General features: G+C 41.1%; 1 protein-coding gene across 1 annotated transcript in view; it reads right to left on the reverse strand.

Annotated features, from left to right (window-relative positions):
- Window positions 1–24724, reverse strand: part of mthfd1b (methylenetetrahydrofolate dehydrogenase (NADP+ dependent) 1b) — an 86716-nt gene that overhangs the window by 58695 nt on the left and 3297 nt on the right. The window contains exon 2 of the mRNA XM_060933995.1: window positions 3827–3911. Within this exon, the coding sequence (XP_060789978.1) occupies window positions 3827–3911 (85 nt within the window). The remainder of the gene's footprint in view (window positions 1–3826; window positions 3912–24724) is intronic.

Consider the following 24724-nt stretch of genomic DNA (forward strand, 5'->3'; position numbering starts at 1 on the left):
TCGACACCCTGTGGAATTAAGTGACATTTACAACTGTTATGGATCGATCTTTGTGTAACATTGTTGAAGTAGATGAAGTGCTTTTAAAAAAATAAATAAAAAAGTGCTGTGATTTATAATAATTTTTTTTCCGATTCATAACAGAATGGAATGATTATAGAGCATTTGCAATCTAACTGCGATAAATAGAATAAGACCAGAATTAAATTCCTAGCATATATATAAAAAAAACAATTTTTAAATGCTTGAAATATTCAGATTTTGATTAAATTCAGTTTTTTGCAGTTTGTTATATCTACCACGTATTACAATATATCAGTAGACATTTAATATTTTTGATATAAATTTAAAATCTCAATTTAAAATTTTTTATATATTTTCATGTGGCTACAATGTCAATCACCTGTTGACATTTATTGGTAAACTACAAAACTAGAAATTAATACAAACAACAATGAATGATTAACAAAATGTGATCTACGAAAATACTTAGAAAGTGGAACTAAAAGATTTTCTGACACAGGTTAAACATTATCAGTTCATTTGTTTACAAAACAACATTAGAATTACTTCCCCATTTATGTAAGAACCGACATCGATATCTCATCTCATCTCATTATCTCTAGCCGCTTTATCCTGTTCTACAGGGTCGCAGGCAAGCTGGAGCCTATCCCAACTGACTACGGGTGAAAGGCGGGGTACACGCTGGACAAGTTGCCAGGTCATCACAGGGCTGACACATAGACACAGACAACCATTCACACTCACATTCACACCTACGGTCAATTTAGAGTCACCAGTTAACCTAACCTGCATGTCTTTGGACTGTGGGGGAAACCGGAGCACCCGGAGGAAACCCACGCGGACACGGGGAGAACATGCAAACTCCACACAGAAAGGCCCTCGCCGGCCACGGGGCTCGAACCCAGGACCTTCTTGCTGTGAGGCGACAGCGCTAACCACTACACCACCATGCCGCCCCGACATCGATATATTAATATAAAATATATTTTGTACTAAATACAAGTCTATGTAAAACAAATTTTAAATAAAAACCTGTTTTGTTAACTTTATACCACATACCGATTATTTTTTAGCATCTGGATGTTGATAATTGTGAAACGGTGTGACATGATCTGAGCCACTAAGTAATCAGGAATCAACTTGTTTTTTTCCTAGTGCAAGTTTGAGTAATTATTCAGGCACAACATATGCACTGAAAGGTCTTTCCTACTTTTGCAAAGGCCAAAAGATCATTAAGGTGTCGATAACTGTAGCCGCCGCTCTAGTTAAGATAAACCAAAATGTGGTGTGTCAGGAATGTGCATGTTCATCAAACTTTAAAAAGACCTCATCCATCAACCTTGGAAATGTGTTCAATGATGGTTTACAGTGGAGAAAAAAAATAAATAAATAACTTGTTTTACCATTTTTTTCCCAACTGCTGTTGAGGTTTTATGATTTATTATGAAGATCACTGACAGTCTTTTTTTATAAGAAAGAAAGTGCATGCATTAAAAAAAAAAAAAAAAAAAAAAAAAAAAAGAGTTTGGACACCACTACTCATTCAGAACTTTTTCTGTATTTTGACTATTTTCTACATTGCAGAAAAATACTGAAGACATCAAAACTATGAAATAACACGTGGAACATATCTGGAATTATGTGGTAGACAAAAAAAAGGGTCAAAAAACAAAATATGTTTCATATTTTAGATTCTTCAAAGTAGGTGCCGTTTATCTTGATACTTTACATGCTATTAGCGTTCAGAAAGAAAGAAAAGAACTTTGTCATATGCACACTTCAAGCACAGTGAGATTTATCCTCTGCATTTAACCCATCTGAAGCAGTGAACACACGCGCGCACACACCCAGAGTAGTGGGCAGCCACACTAGAGCGCCCGGGGAGCAGTCAGGGGTTCGGTACCTTGCTCAAGGGCACTTCAGCCCAAGGCCGCCCCACATCAACCTAACTGCATGTCTTTTGGGAAACCGGAGCACCCGGAGGAAACCCACGCAGACACGGGGAGAACATGCAAACTCCACACAGAAAGGCCCTCACCGGGCGCTGGGTTCGAACCCAGAACCTTCTTGCTGTGGGGTGACAGCGCTAACCACTACGCTAACCAGCTTCATGAGGCAGTCACCTGGAACGCTTTTCAATTAACAGGCGTGCCTCGTTAAAAGTTAATTATTGGAATTTCATGCCTTTTTAATGTGCTTGAGATCAAACAGTAAATAATAAATAGCCCTATTTTACAACTGTAGTTATCCATATTATATCAAGAACCGCTCAACTAAGTAAAGAGAAACGACATCCATCATTACTTTAAGACATAAAATGTCTTTTAAAGTGCCATTCCACCATTGGATGTATTCTTTGGCATAAAATACAATATATTTTATGACAACATGACTAGACAGAGAAATCTTTTAGCTTCAAAATGATATATCAAACATAATTTTTTGACAACGACAAGTATATTAATTTTGCGACCAAAGTCACCTACCCTTTTAATTTCCGCGCGGTAGTGAAACGTGATGTCATCGGCAGGTTCCCCTTCTTGTGTACCACGTGTCGGTCTATTTTTAGACCAGGAAACCCCCAAAGTGAGAGAGTCATTTCTCCTCGTATATGGGGGCCAAAAAAATTGCGAAAAATTGAGTTAATCTTTCAGTTAGCTAGATTTATTGGTATTAGCTAGATTTATTGGTATTATTTTTATCGCGTTCTATCCGCCATTGCTGATAATATGTGCCACGTCACACGTCACGTGGTACACAAGAAGGGGAACCTGCCGATGACATCACGCGCGGAAATTAAAAGGGTAGGTGACTTTGGTCGCAAAATTAATATACTTGTCGTTGTCAAAAAATTATGTTTGATATATCATTTTGAAGCTAAAAGATTTCTCTGTCTAGTGATACCATTTATATATGTTGTCAAAATATATTGTACTTTATGCCAAAGAATACATCCAATTGTGGAATGGCACTTTAAGTAATAAAAATAAAGAAAAAAACAAAACACTGAATTAAAAGGTGTGTCCAAAGTTTTGACTGGTACTGTACAAACAGAACTAAACAAAATGAATAGCTACAGTAAAACTGGCAATGATAAATTGCTTACATTCAACATTATACTTTTCTGTAGCAAATTTAATTTGCATTCAGTATTTGGACTAAATGATTTTACTTAATTATTGTTAATATGGAAGTAACCGGGCCGGCACGGTGGTGTAGTGGTTAGCGCTGTCGCCTCACAGCAAGAAGGTCCGGGTTCGAGCCCCGTGGCCGGCGAGGGCCTTTCTGTGCGGACTTTGCATGTTCTCCCCGTGTCCGTGTGGGTTTCCTCCGGGTGCTCCAGTTTCCCCCACAGTCCAAAGACATGCAGGTTAGGTTAACTGGTGACTCTAAATTGACCGTAGGTGTGAATGTGAGTGTGAATGGTTGTCTGTGTCTGTGTGTCAGCCCTGTGATGACCTGGCGACTTGTCCAGGGTGTACCCCGCCTTTCGCCCGTAGTCAGCTGGGATAGGCTCCAGCTTGCCTGCGACCCTGTAGAACAGGATAAAGCGGCTACAGATAATGAGGTGAGATGAGCTCTATAACCATAGAGTAAGTGTTTACTCGTAGCATATGGCTGTGCACTTTAGGAAATACATGCAACTGAAATAAACTAATCAAATAAGCGAAATAAATAAAAATGAGCCAGTCATAATCATGGTGATGACGACGACGACTCATGTAACCATAAAGATATCTTATTACTATGAAAAGCATCCATCTCAAATTCAGTAGACAGCAAACAGCTTGCCCCTACTGACCTGTAACACCACCAAGCCTGGTCTGAAGTTTGGGTCTTGAGCCTTCATTTCTTCCACCTCCTTCTTCAGCCTCTCTCGCACCTGCCTGTATTGTTAAAAAAGAAATAATCAACAATTTACTCAATTCGTTTAGTCACTTCAGTCAGTCAATGAAATGCCAAAAGTCATTCAGCCCTGACGTGATTCTCAGTACAACGAGATTGGTTGGCTGGATGAGAAAAAATAAAACATTTCCTCGTTTTAGGGCTCTAAAAGCAAACCAGGACTGTCAGTTTGCTTCCAACTTAATGGAACATTTCACCCAGAATGACTTGCTAATTATTGTTCATATAATTAACATGTGATCACCAGCAACCTCCAAGATTTATTTTGTAATGAAGTTCCAAGTTTACTTTTATTTAGTTGAAAATCCTTCACTGACCTGTTGGTCTAATTTCACTTTAACGCTTTCCCACATTACCAACAGTGCCAGTTTAACTACCTGCTTTATTCCTACCTACTGTAAATGTAGAAATATCAGCTGAATCAACAATCCTGTGCATCATTTTTACTCCATATTCAACCATTTTAATCATGGAAATCAAATAAATGCTCAGTGTGTGTAGGATAGTATGTACAATGAAATTCTTTTATGTAACAGTAGTTACATCACATGATTTCTGTCGAGGCATGTTGGGACGGCTCAATTTGGCAATAAATCTGTTATCTGTAACCGCTTATCCTGTACAGGGTCGCAGGCAAGCCGGAGCCTATCCCAGCTGACTACGGGTGAAAGGCGGGGTACACCCTGGACAAGTCGCCAGGTCATCACAGGGCTGACACATAGACACAGACAACCATTCACACTCACATTCACACCTACGGTCAATTTAGAGCCACCAGTTAACCTAACCTGCATGTCTTTGGACTGTGGGGGAAACCGGAGCACCCGGAGGAAACCCACGCGGACACGGGGAGAACATGCAAACTCCACACAGAAAGGCCCTCGCCGGCCACGGGGCTCGAACCCGGACCTTCTTGCTGTGAGGCGACAGCGCTAACCACTAAACCACCGCAGAGGTGGACAGTGACGAAGTACATTTACTTGAGTACTGTACTTAAGTACACCATGAGTATCTGTACTTTACCTGAGTATTATTTCTTTTGGAAACATATGACTAACTTCACTACATTTGAAAGACAAATATCGCATTTTTTACTCCACTACATTTCTATCAAGGTCCTCGTTACTCGTTACTATGAAGCAGCTTTGAAAGTGGATGTTTTTTAATTTTCTTTTCTAAAACGTGTTTGGTTTTTCGCAGGTGACACTGAGACAGCCGATCAGTAATCACTAGGGTCCACAGACTGTATAAAATCAAGCTCAATGATTTCTCAGCAGCTTTATTTAACACGATCAGTTGATGGCGGAACGGAAGGAGGCGGTTCTTCTGGAGCATGCACGCACTCATGGCTTTACCTAGAACCCATGTTTCAGTTTTCTGAAAGGATTAAAAATTGGTTTTGTTTTAAATGTTTGCCGAAAACGAAGCACATCACGGCCGACAAAAACTCGCCATCCAACCTGCGGAAGCATATTGAGGTATATAAACGTTTTATTCCAAGAGAAAGCTTGCAGTGAAGTTGTCTGTGCTTTTAGAGCGAGCGATAACGTTGGAATAGCTATGCAGTCTGGTTAGTCACATGACTTTCTGTGGATTTGCCCGCCAAGTTGCCGTAGCCTTGTCCACAGCTAACGTTAACACACAGCTAGTTAACTTGGACACTGTTAGTAAAAACTGAGTTATGCTAACATGAATAACGTTAACTTATCTGAAGTGCTTTCAGAAATGTTTTATCATAATCTTGCCAAATAAACAGAATGTAGAAATCTTTCTTTTCTAGTAGCGTTAGCTACCCAATATGATTTAGAGTTTGAAAAGCATTTGCTAGCATGTCAGGTGGAGCTTCACTGACTAGCGAGCTTAATGTTAAACCACCATGATGCACAGCATGCGTTCATTTTGTGAATCCACATTTCTGTCTTTGGTAACAGCGTTAGGTTTTGTAAGCGTTGTGGCAATAATACAACAATGCGTTGACAGAAATTATACTTTTAATACTTAAGTATTTTTAAAAGCAAGTACTTCAGTACTTTAACTTAAGTAAAAATTTGACTGGACAGCTTTCACTTGTATCAGAGTAACATTTGACCAGTGCGATCTTTACTTTGACTTAAGCCTAGGTCACAACCGGACGTATGATTTTTTTGGCCGTGCGATTTTTGGCATTTCCCAAATCGCTGCGTTTTTTTTGTTCGTGGAGAAAGACGCACGTTGGCCGTAAGTTTGTCTTGCAACCTGAAAAAAACGTAAGCGCCCATAGAGTTTGTTTGACATGACAAAGAACCTCTGCGGCCGGTCTACGGCTCGAAAATCAGCACGTCACACGTACGCCCTCCATGCGTTTCTTGCACGTAGACCGGCCATAGGAGCATGTACAGCCGGTTGTGACCGAGGCTTTAAGTAATGAAGTTGGGTACTTTGTCCACCTCTGAGAAATCTGTAGGTATTCCTATCTAATGTGCGATCATTTAATCTGCCCAGCTCTCTCAACTCCTCATCTCATATGACAGAACTTAAAAAAAGAGTAACCATTTCCACACATGAGGATTGCTGTTTACATTTCCTCAGAATGCAAACTCGCATCTAATTATTGTGCAATTTTTTTTTTGCCGTGTTCAGCTTAAAATAGGCCTTTTGACTTGTACTTCAGAATTCAAGCACGTCTATCACGTCTCCAGTGAACAGGTCATACAGAAAACAGAAATCTGGAGACATACATTAAAAAAAAAAAAAATTACTACAAGACTCTCTAATCATAATTTTCTCTTTCACGCTCCAATAAAACATGTAGAAGCCTTTAACCAAAAATATTTACTGGAATTTCAATTCTACTATTTAAGCAGACTGTGTGACCAAACATTAGATTACACCCTAGCAGCTGAAGATAAATTACATCAATTAAATAACCGAGTTTATTTTTTTCACGGTCCAAATCCTGCGCTCTGATTGGCTGGCGAGCGGGTCTGTATCCTATGGTACGGACCCCGGTTACGGACCTCTGGCGACTCGCTCGTTCACAACAACAACAAACATAGTAGCATTTTTTGTCAACGTTTATCTTTTTTTATAAGATTTATTTATAAGTTTATCAAAAATCTTATACATTTTTGCCAGCATTTCTCAGGAGAACAGCATTAATTTTACAGCATGGATAGCGATAACGACAATGTTCATAGAGAAAGCAAGTTTTACTACCCTGAGGAAGAAGAAATAAAAGAAAACATTTCAGGAGAAAGCTAAAAACCTGTAATTTGCTCACACTGAGCAAAAACATGGCTGAATCCTGAATGACTCCTATTTTGTATAAATAGGGGACTACATAGGTGGCAAAATGTAGTTTTTTTCCTGCCATGGAAGTGCACTTGTATACCGAGGAGGAAGCCATTTGCATTACAGCCGTGAATGAGGATTCAAAATGGCGGCTCGGCTCGGTTTTCCCTTTTGGGCACTCTCGTTTTCTGTTAGAATTTGGTAAAGAAAAATATAAATATATTATTTACCAGCTTAAGGTCGGTCCGTATGGTGAAATACCGTGACCTCGGCCTTGAATACTGACCTCGGCCCAGAGGCCTCGCTCAGTACTTTCAAGACCTCGGTCACGGTATTTCACGATACCGACCTCCCAGCTGGTAAATAACACATACATACATACATACATACATACATACATACATACATACATACGGACACGAGTGTTTTACTGGGAAATACACCACTCGTATTTTTCATATGAACTAACATCCAGGACATACACTACGTTCAGACTGCACCCTGAAACGACCCATATCCGATTATCCGATTTTTTTGCCCATATGCGACCTGTATCCGATTTGTAATTGACAATCTGAACGACACAGATCCGATTTTTTCACATGCGACCCAGGCCGCTTGGATATGTGGTCCTAATTCCGATGCATATCCGTTATTTTCACATGCGACTGCAGTCTGACCGGACAGGTCGCATTCATGCGACGTACACGTCATCAACAAGAGACAAACGTCACTATTCTGCGTTGGCTAATCCCGCCTCTTTGGTGGAAAACAACAACAACATTTGTACAGTTTTCAGAATTTAAATAGACTTTTATAGAATTGATCAAGCTAATGGTGGATTTGGTAGGGACCTGGATGTTAAATCATCCTGTATTACAAGATTATAAGATTGTTCTGGAAATTTCCAGTAATTTGACACCTTCGGTCTCATTAGTCTGCTGCCCACATTAATCAGATTATTGTGTGAGTTCCGCCGCCGCCACAAAAACCACATCGCCAGGTCTCGCCTCATCTCCATGCTTTACTTGCAAACTTGAAGAGTGCGCTTTTTTTTTGTTTACGTATTACGTAGATGTGCTTATATTACGTGTCAATTTGCACATGCGGGACACTTTTGGGTCGTTTTCCGTTCATATTGGAGATCGCATACAAGTCTCATATAATTGGTAATGTGAACGGCCTAACAAAAAAATCGGATTTCACAACAAATCGGATATGGGTCGTTTCAGGTTGCAGTCTGAACGTAGTGTATGTCACTTGTGAGGAAATCAATGAATCGTTTTGATAAATTTGGATACACTTTGTTTGTGAATGTGTCTATATAATAAAAAAAGAACATCAGACGTTGATTTGAAGATATGAAGTTTATCTTCTCGTGTTGAAAAACGCGCATTTTCCAGATGAAACACATCTCGGATCTGAGTGACACATTTAAATAATATTGGCTGGCTTTGAGTGGTATATCCGATATATTCCATTCAGCTAGCATGATACTGAACGAGTCGAAGACGAGTTCAAAAAATCATACTAACTGAATGGAATATATCAGATATACCACAAAAAAAGCCAGCCAATATTATTATACATATACACTCTTCATATCAGTATTCCCAAAGGCTAACGCTAGCTTACCTCTGACTCTGTGCTGTTAGCGTGGCAGTCCAATTACCTTCTAGCTGGTGTAGTGTTAGCGAAGGCCAAGACTAGCGCAGTCAAGCCGAATATTATTATTATCCGTGTAATTTACTTATATTTTAAAAGTAACAACATCGACAACTACACACAACGGCAGCCAAAATTCTCTCAAAAATCTTCCGCTTTTAATGAAGTAAACCTCGCAGCTATGTTTGTTTACAAACTATCACGGTCACTCGCTAACATGGAAGTTTTACATCTCTGATGCGTCTCTTTTCCAGTTTTTTGATGTCCGTTGGTATGTTTTTCTCTTGCAAATATGCGTGAAGAATATATAATGAAGTTTTGGTAGCTTTTCGGGTGTTCAGCGCGTCTTCAGTTTATTTATTTAGTGCTTAAACCTAGCACTGGATTAGCCTCGTCTTCTCTCTTTCCCAGCTGACAAAGAAATGATTGTGCGCATGCGCTGCAGAAAAGTTGTCATTGGATCTTCGCATGAGCTCTGACGTGCGATGTCGTGTTGTCTTGACAACGTGCAATATTATAACAATATCGCATGCTCATTCCTCATTGGGGAGAGTAGTGTAATCCATGGAGGATAAGCGATATGATAATATTGCATGCCATCAATAAACCCACTAGAAGGGAATAGAATACATGTTTTTATTCCATGGAAAAAGTGGCCCGTACGTATAATAATATGTATAATATGATTCGCTCAGGCTCAGTAACAAAGTCCTGTATCATATTGTCATTGTCACAAGTTTGGTAGTACGATCATACATGGAACTGTTTGGTCAAGGTCTTTTTATTTGTCATTTCAACCATACACAGTTGGTACAGTACACAGTTAAAATGAAACTATGTTTCTCCAGGACCATGGTGCTACATTAAAGATCACAGGACTGGGGAAGAGGGAAGATGGCGGCGTGAGTGGTCGCAGGGTTAGTCAGCTCCCCCCAGTCGGAAGGAAAAAGACATAAATATACAACTCGATGGCATAAAGGCAAACTATGAGTAAAGGAATCTCAACAAGAAGTTGCAAGAGTAAAAATCACAAGGAGAAGAAACGTGAAACAACCTCTAAAGAAGCCAAAGCGGACTACCTCGAGGACATTAAAATGGCGAATCTCACAGAGGAGCTAAGAGATGGGCTCGCAGACATCAAAAAAAGAAATAAAGGAGCTAAAAAGTGAGTTCCACAAAGACCTAACCTCGTTCAAAAGCGAGATAAAGAATGAGATTAGAACCATACGGGAAGAAATGGACCGCAAGCACTCTGAAAACCGACAGGAACTACAAACACAGGGCGCTAGCATTGAAGATGCGCAGGCCCGTATCGCTGAACTTGAAGAGTGGCAGGCGGACTCGTGTGCTCTTATGAGGGAGATGTCCCAACAGACACACCATCTACAAGAGAAGTTAACCGATTTAGAAGGCAGATCACGGAGGAATAATCTGCGTATTTATGGAGTACCGGAAGACGCTGAAAGAGACTTTGAATCGGTAAACAAATATGTGGAGCACCTGCTAATCACTGAACTCGGTCTACCAGAAAGAACGGAGCTCCACATGCAACGCTGCCACCGAGCCCTCGCAAAAAAACCTGGCCCAGACGCGACGCCCCGGTCTATTGTTGTCAATTTCTTGCAATTCGAGACTAAGGAAATGATCCTGCAAAAGGTATGGGGGCAAAGAAAAGAAAACAATAACTAGACAGGGACACTCTAACGAGTGCAAACCCCGCCTTTTCCCTATTAAAATACATTGGGCGAAAATTTCGAAGTTCTGCCATGACCTTGACCTTTGACCTCCAAAATTTAATGGTTTCCTTCCTGGGTGATTGGCAACACATGTACAAAATTTGGTCCAAATCGATCCATTGGTTCTTGAGATATCTTGCAGACACACAGACAGACAGACAGACAGATACACACACACACACAGACTGACGCAGGTGAAAATAATAACCCCTCCGACTACTGTCGGCGGGGTTAATTATAGGAAACAAAAAAGTTTTCTTTGACCATGATTACGCGACTGAAGTTGTGCAGAAACGGAAAACTTATGCGAGCCTCAAAAAAAGACTGAAACAAGAAGGAATCAGATTTCAAACTCCGCTCGCAAAAATGAGAATATTCTGGGATGATGGCGTGAAAACATACGAAGATGCGAAAGAGGCAGCGCGAGCGATGAGGGCAAAAGGCTACGCGGTAGAAGAACCAGACGAGGAGAGGGGACCAGACGGCTGCAGGGGAGAGCAGCGGTGCATCAGCTCCGGAGCGCGGCAGAACTTGGGACCGAGGTGAAGTGGATACAGCGGGATGGCAACGAGCTGGTGACAGGAGGACTCGACAAAAGGCAGCACAACGCTTTAAGGAGAGGTTACAAGAATTTAAGAGAATGTGAAACTTATTTCATTTGCAATAGTGAAATCAATGATAGCATTTAAAATCTCTTGGAATAGCCTTTACAACGATGTCCGATGGGGGGGCGACGATGTGAATGGAGTTGGACATGTCTAGACTAAATAGCCATAGTGGTACTAAGTCTAGGGAGAGGCCCTCTAACCAGAGGACTTCCTCTCCACCCAGTAACAGGGGCACTGGGATAAAGAGAAAACTGCCCCGCAGGTTGAAACCCTCTTTGTTTTTGGGTTTTATTTTTGTTAGTGCGTTATATGTACATAGTTACCTAGTTCATATTTGTTGGGGTACACTTGAGAATACAACTGTGATGGTAATATGACTAACATCAAGATAATGTCGATGAATGTAAACGGTTTGAGTACGCCAGCAAAAAGAGGGAGGGTTATGACAAAACTAAGAAAGGAAAAGCCAGAAATTGTGTTCTTGCAAGAGACCCATTTATCACAGTTAGAGCATGAAAAACTCAGAACATTTGGCTACAAAACCCTTTATTACAGTACATACAGGCAAGGGCGTAAAAGAGGGGTGATAATACTGCTGGCGAACTCAATCCAACTGGAATGTGAAAGAGAATACAAAGATAAAGAGGGGAGATTTGTTATTGTAAGGGGAAAGCTAATGAATGAACCAATAACATTGATTAATGTGTATGCACCTCCAGGAAGCAATAAGCATTTTTTTAAGTATCTATTCGATACCATCGCCGTGGAATCAAAAGGTATTATAATCTGTGGGGGTGACATAAATGTAGCATTATGCCATAAAAACGATACAACAAGTCTTAAAAGAAGCAAAAAGCGAATATCAAAATTTGTTAATATGTCATTGGAGGAGATGGGCCTGATCGATGTGTGGAGAATCTTACGTCCACTAGGGAGAGAATATACACACTACTCGGCTACCCATAATGTGCATTCGAGGATAGACTACTTTTTTATGAGTGTTGGGGACTGTCATCTAGTGGAGGAATGCAGTATTGGAGGGGCAGCTGTGTCGGACCACAATCCACTTTATTTAAAAATTGGTTTAAATAAAAGAAAACGACAAACAGTATGGAGACTGAACACAGGTTTGCTGAATAATAAACAGAGGCAGGAAAGGATTAAAGGAGAAATCAAAACATATGTTGAGGAAAATAACAATGGTGAAGTGGACCCAACAATACTCTGGGATGCCATGAAAGCTGTCATTAGGGGGAAATTAATAGCGGAAGCTGCACTAACCAAAAAGACTAGAACAGAAACATACAAAAAGAGCATGAAGAAATTAAGGGAATTAGAAATAGACTTCCAAAAAACCAAAAAACAAAATATATACCAAGAAACCAAGAACTTAAAGGCTAAAATAAATGACGTGTTAATGGACGAGGTCGAGAAAAAGCAACAGTATTTGAAACAGATGGCCCTTTTCCACTACCCTTTTTCAGCTCACTTCAGCTCGCTTCAGCCCGACACGGCTCGCGTTTCGACTACCAAAAACCAGCACGACTCAGCTCGCTTCAGCCCTGCTTAGCCCCTAAAACTCGCACGGTTTTGGAGTGGGGCTGAAGCGAGCCAAGCCGTGCCGAGTGAGGCTGGGGGCGTGAGCAGACACTCCCCTGTGCACTGATTGGTGAGGAGGAGTGTCCTCACATGCCCACACACGCCCCGCGAGCACGCTGGGATCTGTAAACACCGCAAACCCGGAAGGAGAATAATTACGAATTACGAGAATTTCTGAAGCCTTATGCGCCTCGCCTCATCTATACGCTCTTGCCAGTGTCTGTCCGCGTTGTCGGTGACAACAAGCCACAGCACCAAGACCAGCAACACTAACGACTCCATGTCCTCCATGTTTATTGTTTACTATTCGGGTCGTGAGACTACCGCTTAAAAGCTCACCGATGTCACTGTTTGCGCTGCTTAACGACATCACCTGACGTCCACCCACTTTCGCTAACTCCACCCAATGTGTCCACCCACTTCCAGCCAGCACGGTTCAGCGCGGTTGTAGTCGAAATGCAACTCCAACAGCCCCGCTCAGCTCGACTCAGCACGGCACGGCTCAGCCCGACTCAGCCGCGTTTGTAGTGGAAAAGCGGCAAGAGTTACTATGAAACCGGACCACGAGCTACAAAATTACTGGCAAAGCGCATAAGAAAACAGCAAACAATTAATAATATATACAAAATAAGAGATCCCCACACTCAGATGCAAGTAAGTTCACCAGAGGCTATAGAGAAGGTCTTTCAGCGATATTATAGTGAATTATATGCAAAACCAACATCAGCAAGTGAGGAAGAGATGGAGGTGGTCTTGAGTTCCCTGGATCTACCCTCAATTGGCCTTGAACAGAACAAAATACTGACGGCTGAAATAACAATGGAGGAAGTGTTGGATACAATTAATAAGCTAAAAAATAAAAAGAGCCCGGGCAGTGACGGCTATCCTGCTGAGTGGTATAAGGTATTTAAGGACGAATTGGCACCACTGCTTCTGGCATCCTTTAACTGGACCCTGAAGGAAAATAAAATTCCACCCTCTTGGGATGAAGCAATAATTACTATACTTCCAAAACCTGGCAAGGATAAAGAACAACGTGGAAATTATAGACCAATTTCATTATTAAATGTAGACTATAAGATTTATACATCTATTATTTTGAATAGATTGAACACATTTTTAGAAGACATAATAGACGAGGATCAAACAGGATTCATTAAAAACCGGCAAACGCAAGATAACATCAGGAGAACTTTGCATATAGTAGATAAAGCTCAAAGAGACAAACAGGACACTCTACTAATAAGTGTCGATGCAGAGAAAGCATTTGATTCGGTTAATTGGAGATTCCTATATAAAGTTTTAGAAAGATTTGGGTTCAATAGTGAATCAGTGCAATGTATAAAGACACTCTATCACCAACCTAATGCCAGAATCAAAGTTAATGGTAGCCTGACAAATAAAATAGACCTTCAAAGATCAACTAGACAAGGCTGCTGCTTGTCGCCAGCACTATTCGCCCTATTTATTGAGCCGTTGGCCCAAACAGTCCGACAGAATGACAAAATTAAAGGCATAATGATGAACGACACAGAACACAAGATAGGGCTTTTTGCAGATGACATCATAGCCTACCTCACACGGCCAGATGAATCGCTCCCTGAGTTGATAAAAGTGTTTGAAGCATATGGGTATCTCTCAGGATATAAGATAAACATATCAAAAACACAAATACTAACTTTGCATTATACCCCTTCAAGACAGATACAAGAAGCATTTAATTTTAATTGGAAACAAAAGAAAATCAAATATTTGGGGGTCCAAATCACTAAAAAATTGACTAAATTATATAAGGCAAATTATAATAATATGACTCAGGACATCCAAAAAGATATTGAAAGGTGGTCCACACTACCATTAGACTTAAGTTCACGTGTTGAGACTATCAGAATGAATATACTACCCAGGCTCTTGTACTTGTTCCAGGCCCTACCTGTAGATATCCCCCGGGCTCAGTTTGTGCACTGGGACAGAATAATTTCAAGATACATCTGGGGGGGGTAAAAGGCCTAGGGTGAGATATGAAACTCTCCAGCTACCAAAAGATAGGGGCGGATTGGGCCTTCCAAAACTGAAGGAGTATTACCATGCAGCCCAATTTAGATATATTGTTTGCTGGTGTAAACCAGACTATATAGCAAAATGGAAAACCATGGAAAGAGAATTCAATGGATACCCAACCCTGAGTATCATTGGAGATAAAGAAATTTACAAGAAAATTCAGGACAAAATAGATCCAATTACTGCTTTCACTTTGGAATTATGGTTCAAAGTAGTAAAAACACATAAAATAATTAATATAAGACAATTAAAGTGGGTGGCATTTGATGAAAATTTCAAACCAAATGCATATGATAAAGGGTTTAAGTCATGGATAGATAGGGGAATAACAGCATGGTGCACCTTGGAAGTGAAAGGGGAGCTGGAGAGTTTTCAAAACATGATGAACAGGTATGGCCTGGAGAAACGTGATTTTCATAGATATTTACAACTAAGGGACTATTATAAGAAGGAAATTAAAAGAGACCCCTACATAGAAGTGAGTGGTGTAATTCAAATTTTAAACAAATCATACTCAGGAAAACCAATCAGAAGTGTGTCTGTACTATATCAAGCATTGACAGCAAATACAAATTCAACTGATTATGTAAAAGAGAAATGGAAATCAGAACTTGGCATAGAAATCACAGATGAAGACTGGCAAAATATGTGGATTACACACCAAACATCCACCAACTCACGGACATGGAGGGAGTTCTCTTGGAAAAATGTGATAAGATACTTCATCACTCCCATGATAAAGAACAAATACTCCAACACAAATTGCACATGTTGGAGAGAATGTGGTGAATTACAAGCAAACCATGCTCATATCTTTTGGAATTGTCATAAGATATCTGTGTTCTGGGGAATGGTTCATAATACTCTACAAACAATACTAGGATATGATGTTCCTATGAACAGTAAGACACTTTACTTGTGCAATCTAATGGAGGGAAATATCCAAAACGAAGATAAGTATTTAGTTAAAGTTCTGCTAACAGCTAGTAAAAAAGCTATAACCAAAAACTGGTGTAAAGTGGACCCACCTACCCGAAATCAATGGCTGGCGATTGTAGAGGAAATCTACATAATGGAAAAGATGACATTTCATATAAGACTACAAGAGGAGCAAGGAGAACAAAGATGGACAAAATGGACTCTATATAAGGACTCAAACATAGACGGTCATAATGACTTTGGAGAGGAAGACTGAAAATACAATGTGATTCCCCAAGTTTCAGGCTTTTTTTGGTTTTGTTTTTATCTTTTTGTCTTTTTTTTTCTTTTGGTGTGTGATTGTTATTTCTCACTGTTGAATGAAAACATCAATAAAAATTAAAGTTAAAAAAAAAAAAGATCACAGGACTACAATCTACAATAGAACAAAGTGCAAGAGTGCAACGCCGCAGACGGTAAATGACACAACAGACAGACAATAAACACCACAACAAAGTGCAGACACAAGTAACATAAGGTGCAGAGTTGTGTGCATATTGAGGTAGTATATGAAAGGGAATAAATAAATGTAAACCTTGTGCGTGTGTAAACATTATAAGGCAATAGTGCATTATTGTCCACTGTGCAAATGGTATAATCAACAGTGCATGAGAATCAGTCCAGTCCCTCAGAGCTGAGGAGTTTGATAGCATGTAAGAAGGAAGAAAGAAAGCACAACTTTACTCATCACACACTTGTGAAATTCCTCTCTGCATTTAACCCATCTGAAGCAGTGAACACACACGAGCAGTGAGCACACACACACACATACCCAGAGCAGTGGGCAGCCATGCGAACAGCGCCCGGAGAGCAGTTGGGAGTTAGGTGCATCGCTCAAGGGCGCCTCAGCCCAAAGCCGTCCCGTTTTAACCTAACCGCGTCTTTGGATTATGGGGAAAACCAGAGCACCCACGCAGACACGGGGAGAACATGCAAACTCCACACAGAAAGGCCCCCGCCGGCCTCGAACCCAGAACCTTCTTGCTGTGAGGCGACCGTGCTAACCACTACACCACCATGCCGCCTTAAGGTGCACATTAAGACCAAGTACAAACCATATGACACTAAATAACATGTGTGGAGGTGCGCATCGAGACCGGGATCTCACAGGACCCAACAGGAACATTTTTAGTGGTGTACACATAACCACGTGGCCCAAAATGAAGCTCATGTTACAAAGAAAAGCCATTTTGATGAACAAAAGGCATGTATTGGACACAGTATGGTGCTCGAGATGCTTTTATCATATTCGGTCATTAATCGTCAGTAAATTCTCTATCCTAACGAGAGGCACTGTGGATTAAATCTCATCTCATCTCATTATCTGTAGCCGCTTTATCCTGTTCTACAGGGTTGCAGGCAAGCTGGAGCCTATCCCAGCTGACTACGGGCGAAAGGCGGGGTACACCCTGGACAAGTCGCCAGGTCATCACAGGGCTGACACATAGACACAGACAACCATTCACACTCACATTCACACCTACGGTCAATTTAGAGTCACCAGTTAACCTAACCTGCATGTCTTTGGACTGTGGGGGAAACCGGAGCACCCGGAGGAAACCCACGCGGACACGGGGAGAACATGCAAACTCCGCACAGAAAGGCCCTCGCCGGCCCCGGGGCTCAAACCCGGACCTTCTTGCTGTGAAGAGACAGCGCTAACCACTACACCACCGTGCCGCTCGTGGATTAAATCACTAGGATTTTATTATGCATTATCCATCCATCATCTGTCGCCACTTATCCTGTTCAGGGTCACGGGCAAGCTGGAGCCTATCCCAGCTGACTAGTCAGCTGTGCATTATATTAGATTCTATTTAAGAAAATAGAACTGAGTAAATGCATTAGAAAATAGCCACGGGCAGGTGCAAAGAAAAATAATAATCGTGGGAGCAGAAGCCAGTGGGATTAAAAATCAATCCAGGGAAAAAAAAAAAAAAAAACAACTCTAGATCAATGGTCTTTTTTTTTTTAAACCATGACTGTTATAACCAGAGGTGGACAAAGTACCCAACTTAAGTAATGAAGTCAAAGTACAGATCGCACTGGTCAAATGTTACTCCGATACAAGTGAAAGCTGTCCAGTCAAATTTTTACTTAAGTACTGAAGTACTTGCTTTTAAAAATACTTAAGTATTAAAAGTGCATTTTCTGTCAACGCATTGTTGTATTATTGCCACAGCGCTTACAAAACCTAACGCTGTTACCAAAGACAGAAATGTGGATTCACAAAATGAACACATGCTGTGCATCATGGTGGTTTAACGTTAAGCTCGCTAGTCAGTGAAGCTCCACCTGACATGCTAGCAAACTCTCTTCAAACTCTAAATCATACTGGGTAACTAACGCTACTAGAAAAGAAAGATTTCTACATTCTGTTTATTTGCCAAGATTATGCTAAAACATGTTTCTGTAAGCACTTCAGAGAAGTTAATGTTATTCATAGCATAACTCTGTTTTTACATGCTAACTAACAGCATCCAAGTTAACTAGCTATGTGTTAACGTTAGCCGTAAACAAGGCTACGGCAACTTGGCAGGCAAATCCACAGAAAGTCATGTGACTAACCAGACTCCATAGCTATTGCAACGTTATTGCTCGCTCTAAAAGCACAGACAACTTCGTTGCAAGCTTTCTCTTGGAATAAAACGTTTACATCCGTCAATATGCTTCCGCAGGTTGGATGGCGCGTTTTTTGTCGGCCGTGATGTGGTTCGTTTTCGCCAAACAAAGCAAACATTTAAAACGAAACGAATCTTTAATCCTTTCAGAAAACTGAAACACGGGTTCTAGGTAAAGCCATGAGTGCGTGCATGCTCCAGAAGAACCGCCTCCTTCCGTTCCGCCATCAACTGATCGTGTTAAATAAAGCTGCTGAGAAATCATTGAGCTTGATTTTATACAGTCTGTGGACCCTAGTGATTACTGATCGGCTGTCTCACTGTCACCTGCGAAAAAATCAAACACGTTTTAGAAAATAAAATAAAAAAACATCCACTTTCAAAGCTGCTTCATAGTAATGAATAACAAGGACCTTGATAGAAATGTAGTGGAGTAAAAAATACGACATTTGTCTTTCAAATGTAGTGAAGTTAATGTCATAAGTTAACAAAAAAATAATAATACTCAAGTAAAGTACAGATACTCGAAAAGTGTACTTAAGTACAGTACTCAAGTAAATGTACTTCATTACTGTCTGCCTCTGGTTATAATCAGTTGGAGGAAGAAGGTGTTGTACTCTGATCACAGTCATTGTACAGCCAGTTTGATAAAAATTACAACATTGTCTTTATCTCTCAGTGATTAAAAAAATAAATAAAACTTTACAGCATGCACAAAGGTCAGTGTGCAGGACACAAGATTACACCATGCATCCAAATTCCAGGATTAATCTCTTTAAAGAGAATCACACAGCTCAAATTTAAAAAAAAAAGTAAAGAAAGTCAGAGCAGTAATGGTAGATCAGCCACTGTTCATTACTGGCAAATCAGTCTTGCGCTGTGAATGTCTCAGATACTTGATTACTTCAATTCAGCTCTGCTGTTCGTAAACACAGACGGAGGACCCCATCAGGCCGCCACCACCACCGCTATCCAACAAAGACCGTCTGGATGATTCTCCTGTTTACGGAAGCCGAGAGAGGCCCTTCATATAATCCTTTTTTTTTATTCACCTTGTTATCCCGAGATAACGACATAATTAATTCAGGATCTCAAGCAAACACCACAACTAATTCGAGATCTCGAGAAAACAAAACCGTTATTCCGTGATCTCGAGAAAACAAAACCGTTATTCCAAGATAACGACATAATTAATTCAGGATCTCGAGAAAACAACACAACTAATTCGAGATCTCGAGAAAACAAAACCGTTATTCCGTGATCTCGAGAAAACAAAACCGTTATTTTGTGACAACACCTCAGGACTGCGCACCTTACACACAGCACATACACCTCAGGACTGCGCACCTTACACACAGCACATACACCTCAGGACTGCGCACCTTATGGCCCTTTTCCACTACCCTTTTTCAGCTCACTTCAGCTCGCTTCAGCTCACTTCAGCCCGACACGGCTCGCGTTTCGACTACCAAAAACCAGCACGACTCAGCTCGTTTCAGCCCTGCTTAGCCCCTAAAACTCGCACCGTTTTGGAGTGGGGCTGAAGCGAGCCAAGCCGTGCCGAGTGAGGTTGGGGGCGTGAGCAGACACTCCCCTGTGCACTGATTGGTGAGGAGGAGTGTCCTCACATGCCCACACACGCCCCGCGAGCGCGCTGGGATCTGTAAACACCGCAAACCCGGAAGGAGAATAATTACGAATTACGAGAATTTCTGAAGCCTTATGTGCCTCGCCTCATCTATACGCTCTTGCCAGTATCTGTTGGCGTTGTCGGTGACAACAAGCCACAGCACCAAGACCAGCAACACTAACGACTCCATGTCCTCCATGTTTATTGTTTACTATCCGGGTCGTGAGACTACCGCTTAAAAGCTCACTGAATCAGTGACATACAGAGCATCGTGGACGAGTTCGCGGAGCGCAAGGCTCGCCGTATGCCCTTCAAATAATGCGCGCAGTAGGCTATTTATGTTTTATTATGAGCCATGTACAGTATGTCACCTAATGTTTTTTTGTTTCTGAGTTACATGTTCGTTTGAAGGACTTAATGTACAAAATAACATAGTTGCACCCCGTAGTGTTGAAATTGGTAAACACAGTGCATTCAGTGAGGTTTGCACCGCCCTCCTTTTATTTCTGACTCTTCCTGTCACCGTTGCAACCTCTGAGCGCTCATTCGTATGCCCTTCAAATAATGTGCGCAGTATAGGCTATTGATGTTTTATTATGAGCCATGTACAGTGTCCTAATGTTTTTTGTTTCTGAGTTACATGTTCGTTTGAAGGACTTGATGTACTAAATAACATAGTTGCACCCGGTAGTGTTGAAATTGGTAAACACCGCAGTTGCGGACATTTTGTAGCCTAAAATGATGTTATGATAAGCTTTAATAAAGGGCCCGGTCATTTGCCCCGCCCCCGGCCCGGCTCTGACTTGTTCCGCCACTGTCACTGATGTCACTGTTTGCGCTGCTTAACGACATCACGTGACGTCCACCCACTTTCGCTAACTCCACCCAATGTGTCCACCCACTTCCAGCCAGCACGGTTCAGCGCGGTTGTAGTCGAAATGCAACTCCAACAGCCCCACTCAGCTCGACTCAGCACGGCACGGCTCAGCCACGTTTGTAGTGGAAAAGCGGCATTACACACAGCACATACACCTCAGGACTGCGCACCTTACCTTGCAATACTTCATAATGTGTAATATTTTATCTTATAATGTGACTATCTCGTGCAATAATTTACAATGTGACTGTCACTGTGCAATATTTTATATGTGCAATACCTCACTCCATAATGTGTAACACAGCACATACACCTCAGACTGTGCACCTTACCCCCCCTTTTTTTTTTCTCTCTTTTCCCTTCCCCTCTCTCTCTCTCTCTACACGCTGTTTGCACTGTTATTGGAGATGCTTTAATCTCATTGTACATGTGTATAGTGACAATAAAGGCATTCTATTCTATTCTATTCAATATATGTCATATTTAGCAAAATTACTCATGTCATTTAGAAAAAGTGCTTTTTTGACCACAGGTAGCTCCAAAAGGGATGCACTTAAATCATTCTTTATACCATAAAACAAATATTTGGTTCCATATCATTGGAAACATAGTTGAGTTTTAATGTTGATTGCCAGTAAGTTTTCAGACTATTTTGATCAAATTAGTATGTAATTGTGTCAAAAAAATGTCCTCTCCGAGACAGCTAATTTTTCAATATAAAATAACATATCTAAAATGATTATTTTCATCCTAAAATGTGGTCAAGATATTGGGACATAAATATTAGAGACAACTAACACAAAGCTTACAGCCTTATATTTAAAAGCACTATGGAAGTAGTGGATTCTGAATTGTCAAAAAAAAAAAAGTCCTCTCCGAGAATCACTTCATTTGTTTCTCCCAGCCCTGCTTAAAGCTACACTTAATCTTCTTATAATACAAACTATTACACATGCCTATCTGTTCTTTAACTTGTCCTTCACTTAAAAACTGGTACAAGAACCAGTTTGAATCAATCTGAATTTTGGACCCCTGTGACACAAACTTTGTACCCTGATTGTAAAACAACCCACAATTCAAATTATCATATATTCAATGTATTGAAATCAAACAAATGCATATTTTATGGGAAATGTCTTTATCTTATTGTCCAGATCACTTGTATGTTTTATTCAAAAGGAAGAGCATACGTCTATTCACACTTTTTACAGTTAAAGTTGTTTACAGTTCCCAGTTATTTTTGAAACAAATTTTCATTACATCATTTAGAATTCTTCTTGGGCGGCACAGTGGCGTAGTGGTTAGCGCTGTCACCTCACAGCAAGAAGGTCCTGGGTTCGAGCCCCAGGGCCGGCGAGGGCCTTTCTGTGTGGAGTTTGCATGTTCTCCCCGTGTCCGCGTGGGTTTCCTCCGGGTGCTCCGGTTTCCCCCACAGTCCAAAGACATGCAGGTTAGGTTAACTGGTGACTCTAAATTGAGCGTAGGTGTGAATGTGAGTGTGAATGGTTGTCTGTGTCTATGTGTCAGCCCTGTGATCACCTGGCGACTTGTCCAGGGTGTACCCCGCCTTTCGCCTGTAGTCAGCTGGGATAGGCTCCAGCTTGCCTGCGACCCTGTAGAAGGATAAAGCGGCTAGAGATAATGAGATGAGATGAGAATTCTTCTTCAGCTTCTTGGCCAAAGCCAAAAGCTCATCAGTCCTCTCTTTTTTCCTTTTTCTTTCATTAGCCAGCGCCTCCTGGGTTTTTACATGCTCTAACCTGGCTCTCTTCTGCTCTCTCTCTCACTCCTCTCTTGCTTTCCTTTTGCTTTGCTAAACTTGTTTTTTATACCAGCATCAATTTCACGTACCTTCGCTTCATCTCGCTTGTCAATAGTACTCGGCATCTTGAGAAAACACGCCGATTAGAGGAAAGTATTTTTGATATGCAGCTCACGAACGTGTAAGTTTTGATAAAAGAAAGTGGATGTGGGTGTCTTTGTAAAAACTGTTTTGATTGGCTATTATGGTCTCGACATCGATGTTTTGACCAATGACAATGTAGATAACACGAATTTTACATCACATTCAACAAGATTAAACGAAACTAAAGATGGCGACTTACAAATAATGTGTAAACATTGTTGGAGTTAATTAAGTTTGAACAACATGAAGGAACGTACCCCAACCCCCCGAAATTAATTTTTAAAAAAATTCTCAACGGATTTGGCATAATATAAAAAAGGTTTTTTACTCAGAAAAAGCAGAAATCCGCCGAAAAGCAGAAAACTCTCATCCCTGTGTTTATGAAATGGTGGATGCAGAATGTGCTTGGAACTTTTTTAAAAACACTTTTCTGTTCCTTATTAATAAGCATGCACCTATGAGAAAGTTTAGAGTTAGTGGTAAAGATAACCCATGGTTCAACGATGCTATTGCAGCTGTTATCAGGGAAAGACACACTGCTTGGGTCAAAGCTACAGTTAGCAATGAGGCTAAACACTGGGCAGATTACAGAGCACTAAGAAACAAGTGCACTAGACTGATAAAAAAAAATACAAAAAGTGAGTACTATCTTCATTTAACGGATCTTGCTGTGAGGCGACAGCGCTAACCACTACACCACCATGCCACCCAAGAACTTGAGTCTCATTCTCATTATCTGTAGCCGCTTTATCCTGTTCTACAGGGTCGCAGGCAAGCTGGAGCCTATCCCAGCTGACTACGGGCAAAAGGCAGGGTACACCCTGGACAAGTCGCCAGGTCATCACAGGGCTGACACATAGACTTCACTACGGAACTAATTTGCCGATCCAATTTAAAATCACTGTCCATCTTAAAACCCAAGTTTGTGACTGTTGGCTTTACATAGTCTGCCAAAGGGCCCAAATCAACGGGCAAGGGTTCACAAGAGCCGCTGGGGCCAAACACCATCACTTCTGTTTTATTTTCATTAAAATTTAAAAAGTTCAAGGCCGGGCGGCACGGTGGTGTAGTGGTTAGCGCTGTTGCCTCACAGCAAGAAGGCCCGGGTTCGAGCCCCGTGGCCGGCAAGGGCCTTTCTGTGTGGAGTTTGCATGTTCTCCCCGTGTCCGTGTGGGTTTCCTCCGGGTTCTCCGGTTTCCCCCACAGTCCAAAGACATGCAGGTTAGGTTAACTGGTGACTCTAAATTGACCGTAGGTGTGAATGTGAGTGTGAATGGTTGTCTGTGTCTCTGTGTCAGCCCTGTGATGACCTGGCGACTTGTCCAGGGTGTACCCCGCCTTTCGCCCGTAGTCAGCTGGGATAGGCTCCAGCTTGCCTGCGACCCTGTAGAACAGGATAAAGCGGCTACAGATAATGAGATGAAATGAGATGAAGTTCAAGGCCATCCAGGCCTTGATGTCTTCGAGACATGACAGAAGTGGTGTGAGGGAGAAAGCAACTCTCACTCCATAGTCCGGGAGCCATGGGGTCGGACCCGGAATTTTTGGTTAAAGTTTTTTTTTTTGCTTTATCTTATAGATTTGAGGTAGCTCTTCAAGATTTAAGAGGGTGCCCGGTGATATCCCTTGGGCAATTTAATATATTAACCCTTTAATGCCCTATATGCCCAAATAATGGAAGAAAATACAAAAAAAATAATATCAGTGTAAATACTGATATTAAATGCACCAAGTTGGCTGTATCTGATAGGTATTCACATTTTTCTCTATATTTGTCATTCAAATACATCAAATGTGGATTAATTAACCCTTTCATAACTTTTCCAAATAAGCGATTTTTATA

This window comes from Neoarius graeffei, chromosome 11, assembly GCF_027579695.1.
Source record: "Neoarius graeffei isolate fNeoGra1 chromosome 11, fNeoGra1.pri, whole genome shotgun sequence".
NCBI lineage: Eukaryota > Metazoa > Chordata > Actinopteri > Siluriformes > Ariidae > Neoarius > Neoarius graeffei.